General features: G+C 31.6%; 1 protein-coding gene and 1 long non-coding RNA gene across 2 annotated transcripts; both read right to left on the reverse strand.

Annotated features, from left to right (window-relative positions):
• Positions 1 to 4,538: 4,538 nt before the first annotated feature.
• Positions 4,539 to 6,248, reverse strand: LOC134697199 (uncharacterized). The gene is made up of 2 exons (XM_063559293.1): positions 6,158 to 6,248; positions 4,539 to 5,612 (listed from the first exon to the last, which is right to left on the reverse strand). Exons 1-2 carry the CDS (start codon positions 6,221 to 6,223, stop codon positions 5,019 to 5,021), a joined length of 660 nt encoding a protein of 219 aa, XP_063415363.1. The 5' UTR covers positions 6,224 to 6,248; the 3' UTR covers positions 4,539 to 5,018.
• Positions 6,249 to 6,748: 500 nt separating this feature from the next.
• Positions 6,749 to 9,425, reverse strand: LOC134697075 (uncharacterized). Its single transcript, XR_010103063.1, has 3 exons — positions 9,328 to 9,425; positions 8,001 to 8,054; positions 6,749 to 6,805 (listed from the first exon to the last, which is right to left on the reverse strand). It is a non-coding gene; the product is annotated as an uncharacterized LOC134697075 (long non-coding RNA).
• Positions 9,426 to 10,204: the final 779 nt, after the last annotated feature.

The following is a 10,204-nucleotide window of genomic DNA, read 5'->3' on the forward strand; positions in this document are numbered from 1 at the left end:
AAACCGAGGGAAACGCATTAAATATAAGGCCGGTTCTTGAATATGTTGATTTAGTATGGGATACATCTACATTGAGTTTAGTCCATAAAATAGAAAGCGTCCAAATAGATTCTGCAAGGTTTTCGAATAGAGCATCACGGTTAACATCTATAAATTTACTTTATAAGGAAACGGGATGTGAAAAAACTAAAGGATAGTCGAGAGGCTCAACATATAATATTTGTACTAAATGTTTAGCAATATTTCTCCATATGTCTTTTGTAGACGAAAAGCGCGTCTGGAGTATATACTATATTTAGTCCTGGTATCTATGGCGAGTTTATTTATCTCCATCTTATCTTAATTATGTTTTACCTGAACTGTTGCGTTATATGCATGAATATAATACGCGTAATGCAAATGATTTTCAACATGTTGCAAAGAGAACAACATTATACTCTTTCTATTTTTTGTATAAATAATTATTGAATCTTTTGTATATTTCGTAATTATGTTTTTACCCGTGTATCTATATATATAACGATTTCTTTAATAAAATATATATAATCATAGTAATAATCATATAAAGTCAACAGCAGTATACCGCTCTTCGAAAGTCATAAATCTATAGAGAGAAAACAAATCCGGAAAACCGAGGGAAACGCATCAACTATAAGAGGAAAACAACAAATTAACAGAAACCCTAAAGTGCATAAAAAAGCAAACGAAAATGTAACACACACAGAAATACTTAATTCATTTAAAACTGTTAAATTTGATCATTGAGGTTACTTATGAATATCTAGGTTTAACGGAAGATAGACTACCAAGTCAACAGCTGGGTGACAGCAGTGATATCAAACAAACGTAGATAATTCTAAATAATACGGTTGTTCACGATTGAATTCTACAAAGAACACTCAAACCAGCACAACAATGATAACCAATGATTTACAAACACCTAACATTTCCCTCAATGAACATAGATTTCAAACAGCGTCAATTAAAAAAGAAAAAAGAAAATAAAATCGAAATAGAATTCTACATTCAGTCAAATATGTTATTCGGAACAAAGTAAAATTTTTCATAAATCCGTTTCCTTAGATTTAACGTAATTTTAAAGACAAATATTATGATGGTACTGTAAATATAGATAAACGCCACTTTTATTCGAGTATCTTGTAGTTATCAAAGGAATAAGGACGAACTTTAACCAAAAAATTACGCAAAATAGATTTTAATGGCATTCGTATACGACATGTAAGTTGGTCTACAATTGTGCTCATTATTAAACACCAATCACATGATCTATTAATTGACTATAATTACATTAGATGTATGTTTCATTATAATACGTTATTCTGATTGGCTAATTGCACATCGCATGTTATTCCGTAAGCAGTTGCATGAGACAATAACATTTCATTCATGATGACACGAGGTCCCACAATAAAGTGCACAGGTGAATTTAAAAATTTAACTTCATGAAAATCGTGTTTTTATAATCCTAGCTAAAAATGTAATATTAAGTATTGAATGCTTCTTTTTGTAACTTTAAAGGGTTGTAAAAGCGTTGACCATGCGTACATTTTTAGAATGAAGCGCTTCCGCGCTTCATACAAAATGTAGTCCGGTCAACGCTTTTACACCCCAATAAATTTACAAAAAGAACCATTCAATTCTTAAATGCAACAAACAAAGGGTTGAAACACCCTAAATGTTGGGCAGGACAAATCAAGTCGTTTAAAAAAACGACGGTCTAACATATTGACACAACGACACATCTCGTTGCAGTATATCGGGTCTGACTTAGAGTCTGGTGAATGATTAGTATTAGCAACAAGACGGGTGCCCCATTTGGACAAATTTAGAACACATGTCATGTTAATGATAGAGTTCGTGCTGGTTAGTCTTTAGAACCGATGCCTCATTTTGTAAACTATTGTTTGTATTTTGGTCTTTTCCTCTCTCTTGCATTTAGAAATTTTTGGTGCTCAATGCTCTTCAACTTCGTACTTTATTTGGCGTTTTATTCATTTTTTGATTCGATCGTCAATGATGAGTCTTTTGTAGACGAAACATGCATCTGGCGTAAATATAAAATTTTAATCCTTGTATCTATGATGAGTTTATTTGCAACCACTTTGTCTATGCCACTGCTGGTGGAGATTTATTTCCCCGAGGGTGTTACCAGCCAAGAAGTCAGCATTTCTGTGTTGACTGGAGTTATCATTGATATGTTCAGAATAATTAATTAACTGTTAACAAAGTTTGAATATAAAAAAAAAACTAAGGCTTTTTTACCTCAGGAATAGATTACCTTAGCTGTATTTGACAAAACCGTTAGAAACTTTTGGTGCTCAATGCTTTATTGGGCCTATAAACATTTTTTGATTCGAGCGTCACTGATGAGTCTTTTGTAGACGTAACGCGTGTCTGGCGTAAATATAAAAATTTAATCCTGGTATCTATGATGAGTTTATTTGCAATAACTGGGTCACTGCTGGAGGAGATTTATTTCCCCGAGGGTATCACCAGTCCAGTAATCAGCACTTCTGTGGTGACTTGATTTCTCATTGATATGTTCATAATTATCAATTAACTGTTAACAAAACTTTGAATTTTCGAAAAACTAAGACTTTTCTGCCTCAGGAATAAATTACCTTAGCTGTATTTGACAAAACATTTAGGAACTTTTAGTGCTCAATGCTCTTCAATTTCCTACTTTATTTGGCTTTTAAATTTGATTTGATTCGAGCGCCTTTAAAGAGTCTTTTGTAGACGAAACGCGTGTCTGGCGTAAATATAAAATTTTAATCCTGGTATCTATGATGAGTTTATTTGTTACCACTGGGTCGATGCCACTGCTGGTGGAGATTTATTTCCCCGAGGGTATCAACAGCCTAGTAGTCAGCAATTCTGTGTTGACTTGATTTATCATTGATGTGTTCATAATTATTAGTTAACTGTCAACAACACTTTGAAAATTTGAAAAACTAACACTTTTCTACCTCAAGAATAGGTTACCTGAGCTGTATTTGACAAATATTTTAGAATTTTTGGTGCTCAATGCTCTTTAACTTCGTTTTGTATTTGGCCTTTTAAACATATTTCGATTCGAGCGTCACTGATGAGTCTTTTGTAGACGAAACGCGCGTCTGGCGTAAATATAAAATTTTAATCCTGGTATCTATGATAAGTTTATTTGCAACCACTGGGTCGATTCCTCTGCTGGTGGAGATCTATTTCCCTGACGGTATCACTAGCCCAGTAGTCAGCACTTCTGTGTTGACTTGAGTTATCATTGATAACTATAAATTAACTGCTAACAAAACTTTCAATTTTTGAAAAACTAAGACCTTTTTACCGCAGGAATAGATTACCTTAGTTGTAGTTGACAAAACTTTAAGGAACTTTTGGTGCTCAATGCTCTTCAACTTCGTACTTTTTTTGGCATTTGAAACAAATTTTTGATTCGAGCGTCACTGATGGGTATTTTGTAGACGAAACGCGTGTCTGGCGTAAATATAAAATTTTAATCCTGGTATCTATGATGAGTTTATTAAGTTTCTGTCGCCTCACTTTTTTATATTCTTATAAAATGAATAAAACTGTTGATCTATTCGATAATTTTTGTTTATCAAAACTCTTTATTTTAGCTTGAGTTATTATCAATAAGTTAAAGCAAACTACTGAATGCATGCTAAATGCTTTTAAAGGTATTTGAATTTCAGGTAAATGAACATTTCTCAATGTAGTCAAAGGTAAATTAAATCGTTCTATGTGATTGCCTGAACAGAAAAATGGCTTCCATTTATAGATCAAGGGTGACATCAAAAGCTGGTTTCGTTCTTTCTTCTCTAAAATGATATCATTTTGATATGCATAAACAATCAGCAAAGCGATAAAATTTGCTGCCAACAAAACTTTTACTATAGGGTTCCAGATATACATATAAACAAAAAACAATATAACACAGTGTTTTTTTTTATAAAGAAACAGTCAAAGTAGTCTTTAAAGTTAGTAAATCAACAACAAATACAGGCAAGATAATTGTAGTATAACTAATTGCCGTATCTGAATATTAAAAAATAAGACAATGCGTGACCGAAAGACACATGGATTAAACGAGTGCGCAGCACGAGTTTAATCCATAGCGGCGTTCGGTCACAAGTTGTCTTATTTTTGATATTCCAATACGGCGATTAGTTATACTTTTTATTACAAATTTCAATTGCTATTTTTATGAAATTAATGAAGAACATGTAAGGAACTATATGTTTTTCCTACGCATGTTTTGTTTCGACGTTATCAACGTCTTGACAACGCATATTGTTATGTGACATCAGAGAGTGAAATAGCCACGTTTATTTCACATGTGAAATTATCGGTTTTTATCTAACAGGGAAATCAATGTAATTCATTGCAACCAATGTAATAATTGTAATAATGACAAATATTTCAAAAATAAAACAAGCATTGAACACAAATAACACAACAGATAACTAAAAAGCAAAATCAACACAAACCATAAATATTTTAACACCAACAAACTCGGTGCTCCACAAATTTTATATATAGTTAACAACTATAGGTCATCGTACGGCCCTCACCGCTGAACGAAGCGCATACCTAATTGACAGATATAAATGGCCCATAAATGACAACTTAAACAATACAAACGAGAAATTTACTGGCCTGATTTTTCACAAAAGTTTGATCGAAAAATATAATACTCAGTAACAAACAAAAAACGTCTGAATAGATGTTCCTGATTTGAGACAGGCATATACAGAATGTTGCAGGGTTCAACTGTAGTTTGCTAGTGTCAAACCCTCCTGTTATCTTGGACAGCTGAGTAACAGTATAACAAAAGAACAAACTATAAACTATAAAAAAGGTTACCGTATAACTTTAAAAAATGTTTTCACTTTGCTTCTTTCTTTTGTTCAAGAAAACACAAGCCCCAAAATTTTCTATCAATAGATTTTTTATATTCCCCATACAGCTACGTCTTTTAAATCTTTGATTTGTACATTTCACTTTTCATCGTTGATCGAATACATCTTTATAATATTTACTTTTTTAGCTTTATATATTATTGTGTTTCCATGCAGTTCATCCGGACTTGATGAAGAATCTGTCGAATTGGAGTCTGTTGATACGGAAGGAGAAGAACTTATATTTGCATAATCTGATTCTACAGATTCATGTTCTGTTACTTTCACTTTTGAATCTGTATTCTTCAAGTCAATATTTTCATAATTTTGTTGATTATTTCGGGGAGATTTATCTACAAAAGACCTCAATTTATTTTTTAGTTTTTGACCATTAGTTTTTCTTTTCGCTGAATATTTTTCTGTTTGAGATTGGTAACACGAAGTCTGATTCATGTCTACGTATAAATCACTTTGGAATGTCATTTCTGTACTCCTGGTCACATCAACGTTCTTTTTAAAAGGATTTACACCGTCTTTCTTCTTGGAATGGTTGGCCTCTCTTTCCGCCCTCTGTGTGTTTCCTTTCCCTACCTGACGCTGAGATGACCCAAATGCATCTTTCGTTCCAGACTTAATTGGTTTCCCAGATTTGTCAACCTTTGATGCATTTTGAAGTCGTTTTTTCCTACGAGTCTGAAAGAGATAGAACAAATATATCAGAAGCAGGTAGTTTAGTTATTTAAATGGATTGCATTCTCTTTTACAAGTAAACAATGTTTAACAATGATCAAAGCAGTTTGGCTTTTTAAAACTGTGTTTTTGTTGTTAACTTGGCTAATAATTTGAAGCCATTACGTTAGACTCAACAGGGTTAGCTAGCAATTGTAGAGTTAAGTAATTATTGTAACCAAAGTGATTTTTTAAAAGTTTTAAAAAAGAAAACTTTCATTGGAATATTTTCATAATAAAAGAAAGGGAAATTATAATCATATGTCAAAATATATTGACACAGCCATGTAAAAAAAAGGAATGAAAAGACAAAAAGTACACAAAACCCACCGCAGAAAAATTCAGAATGAGCACCCTCACCCCCCTTTTACAAGAAAAAATATTAAACCGGGTATAATCTCAGGTGCCCCGACAGAGTATGCGTGGTACCCGTCGCCTTTATTTTTGTCCTTTAAATTCATGAATATAAGTCGGAAATACAGTATGAAATGTATACAAGTAATCATTACCTTGTTCATAAACGTTTGTGTTTTATATCTTTGAGTTGTATCTTTGACTTCGCTTTCCTCATTCATATAACCGTTATCATTCTGAGCAAAAAGGTTCTGAAAGAATAAAATATTTTCGAGTTTCATGTCATTTTGAGCAAAAATGTTCTGAAAGAATAAAATATTTTCGAGTTTCATGTCATTTTGAGCAAAAATGTTCTGAAAGAATAAAATATTTTCGAGTTTCATGTCATTTTGAGCAAAAATGTTCTGAAAGAATAACATATTTTCGAGTTGTTAATAAAAATAGTGACAAATTTTCTCTAACCTTTTTTGTTATAAACTTTTTTAAAGATTAAAAGGGGCATACTTTTGTCCTCTTTATGACGCTACTTATAAACGTTTTGTTTTACACGAAAAAAAAGGCAATGTTCTGGGACTGTGTTGTAAAAGAGATAATCTAAAGCTGACCAGTTATCTTTGCCATAGAAATTCATTCGTCAGTAAACCTCAATATGTTTTAAGTCATATTTTAATTGGGCATTATAAATTACGTTTTTTAATCAACAGTGTTTTCGACAAAAGAAGATACATTCATCTATAAGTAAGTACCTTGATAGTTGCTTGGTCGACATAGTCATACGTCTGGTTGCCTCTTGTTTCTGAAATCTGTGTGTTGAGATAAAATATTATTTATATATATTGTTTATTGGTGTTCCGGAATGATTTGACATGATATTTTACATTATTGTTTTGTTGAGAAGATTAGATTTGGGGTTTCAAATTAATTTCACTGTGTATATAAAACATAAATAATGGATATAAAATACATTATAAAAAGTATTAATACTTATTCTAACATGACGTCCTTGAAACGCTTTTGAGTACACATCCGTGGTAAAATTTGAATATATTGCATAGGCTGTTCCGATCGTACTCCGACGTGATATGCTTTTTTATGAATGAGTTGTGCGACGTCATTAAACGATGACGTTAGAATATGAGCATTTTACGGGAAAATACACGCTTGAAAAACAAAAAATCATCACAACTTGGAAACGTAAACAAGTGATGCTAAAATGTGTTACAAGCCATATTTGTTTAAACCTTTGAGACATATAAGTAAATTATCATTTAAAGTAATTCAAAACTATCTATATACGTTATTTAAAAAAGTTTAAGCATGACACCTTTCCAGTTTGCTCCGTTCTTTTAATAGTACGTTTATTTATGCCACCACCTAGAGCGCTTCGATCCAAAAGAATTGCCGTATTTGTCCTCTTAATATCGCTCAGGGTAAAATATTTGTCACAAAGGGCCAACCCGTGGTAAAATCACGGTATAGTCAACCCCCCATGAATTATTTCGTAATTTTAATCGACTATAGCATGATAAATGACTTGAAATAATTTATCAAAATAAAAAAAAACGAGAAGAATTTCCTAATTTGTAAACTCGCAATTGCGAAAACAAGTATCTTTTTGTGTTGCTTGTCTCGATAAAGCTGATAATCAGACAATAAATGAATAAAGAAAGACTATGCATCAGGCTAATTTGTTAAAATGTTTTGATTTGTTTTGGTTTACAATACTCTTCAACTTCAAAAAAGATTAATGATTAATATTAGAATTGAAAATTGAAATGGGGAATGTGTCAAACAGACAACAATCCGACCATAGAATAGACATTGTTTGATTCCAGCGCACACAATGAGGTTGAACTTTAATCAATGTCCGATATAATTGAAAGGTTTAAAGTCTTGTTTTTTCAATATTGTTTTTCAATGAATAGTTCAGTTTTTTTTGGTTTTTATACGCAAAATATATATCAACTTTGAAACCTATGTTGCAACATAATTACTAACCTGTTTAACAACGTAGTCGTACCTTTGGTTAGGGTCTTTCCTTTCACTTATTTTCTGGAAAAAAAAAGAAGTTTATACATATACATGTATTAATATTATCATTTGACAATAAGAGTAAATACCACTTTTTCCATGAAATTTCACTCACAGGTTCAAATTTAAAAACAAAATATTTTGAAATTTTTAATTTGAATTCAAAAGTCTAAATGCACAGCATATCTATAATGCAGCCATGTAAAAAATAAAGTACATCTAAATTGATTTATCCTTCAGTTAACTGCCCATTTCTCAGCAGTAACATACCCGGTGCCCCGGTGTATGGCATTCACACATATCAGTTAATACGATACTTTCGTACATGTTCTCGCTATACAGGCTTTATCAAGAGGGATATTCTCCTTGCACTACAATTATTTTATGACTGAATTTTAAAATACATTAGTTTTACGGATGCCGCCACGAATAAGTTGACCAACATGGTCAGTCGGTATCTCAATTTCCGTAGCGAAATAGTTATTGTGGTCTTCATAAAATATAATTTTTTTTTTCACTTTTTGGTCTTTTCGAAAATGTTGTTTGTGCTGTATTTAGACCCTTCTACAACGAAATTTGTTGAACATGCACAAGTAAAACAATTGCGTTTTTTATCCACCTCAATCATAGGTTTGAAACCGGTTTAGTCATCTATCTGGGTTTTTTTTACCGTTTGTGTCATATTTCCGCTTGTGACTTTTTGACTGAGTGTCAATTTGCATCGGACAGTCACGGGATGCGTAAACTATTTTTTTTGTTATCAAAACTGCTTGAAAAACATTTAGATAATAGACATAATGATTTTGTTAACAATACATATAACGGACTTTGGGTCTTTTGTTACATATCAATTATCATTGACTTGGAAAATGAGGGTAAGGTTAAACTAATTTGACATCTTTATTTTTTATCTTTGCTACGTCACTAGAAAGTCGCAACGTATTTTACATTACGTTGGAGGACAACTGACATCAGGTAAACCTAACTTAACTTGTGAAAAATGGAAATTTTAAATTAAAGAACCATTTTCTTTTATAAATGACAGGCTAAAGATACCACAGGGAAATTCAAACTAAGTGGCCAAAAGCATATATTATTTTAATGTACGGAGGGCACAGCAGCTGTTCCATTAAAAAAGATAGGCATCGTAATTAACCAGATAAAAAAGGATGGTGGTCAAAATCTTTTGGGTGTTTAAGTATGAATAAATTTGAGTAACTAAATTCTCCATTCGTAGGACAAAGATGACATTTTTGGTTTGAACAATAAAAGTTAGTAAGAAAATGTTTTTTACCTTTGTTGGATCCTCAACATAACGTGTTGTAAAAATGTCACAATTTACGTATTGACTACTACTTGACTTATCCAATACTTCAGCGTCTACTGTCATCTACAAAATATTTAAATTTCATCATTTGATCTGAATATAAATGTACTAAGTCAGGAATGTGGCAGTTGTAAGCAAATATTTCGTTTCTCTGTGTATTGCGTTTGCATTTAATTTTAATGCACTTTAGTGTTTCTGTCATTTCGTCGAAGTTGATTTATTTCCCTTGGTTTTAGTTTATAAGCCGGATTACTTTTTCGCTCATTCGATTTATGACTTTGAAAAAACGGTAAACCACTGTTGCCTTTTTTACAATTACTTATATATAATTATTTTATATAAAAAAGTAAACATACCGACTTTGATTTTATAAATTTCTTTCACTGTACGACTAACAACATTTCTAATTTATACAATAGTGTTGACATATGTTATTTCGAGTTCACGTTTGTCATACAATAAGTTTACATATACCAAAATGAATAGATGCAACTATGTAAGTGTGTACCTAGGAATGCAATAAAAAACTAAAAAAAAAAACCACAAAAAAACCCACAATTCCAAGAAAGACAGATAACACAATGAACACAATAAAGATATAATCTAGGTAACGATCGCTCTATGCGCATTGTACAATCATTTTTTTTTTTATTAATCTTTAACTCTTTGACGACAGAAACGAAGCTTTTTTTTTTTAGCTTTTCTGCTGTATGCTAATACATTGTATTCGCTTATATGTTGTTTTGATTATTTTTCTTATAAACGAAAAGAAAAAAATACAGAAATTTAATTAACTAATTAACTAATTAAATAAAAGTAAAAACACAAAAATACTTAACTCCGA

The sequence above is a fragment of the Mytilus trossulus genome, chromosome 14 (assembly GCF_036588685.1).
Source record: "Mytilus trossulus isolate FHL-02 chromosome 14, PNRI_Mtr1.1.1.hap1, whole genome shotgun sequence".
In the NCBI taxonomy this organism is placed as follows: Eukaryota; Metazoa; Mollusca; class Bivalvia; order Mytilida; family Mytilidae; genus Mytilus; species Mytilus trossulus.

What these genes read in the sequence shown, in the direction of transcription:
- LOC134697199 (XM_063559293.1), bottom strand. Translation starts at nt 6,223, where the DNA reads ATGAATGAGGAAAGCGAAGTCAAAGATACAACTCAAAGATATAAAACA. An exon ending in CACAAACGTTTATGAACAAG is followed by an intron (nt 5,613 to 6,157) that starts GTAATGATTACT and finishes TATCTCTTTCAG; the next exon opens with ACTCGTAGGAAAAAACGACT.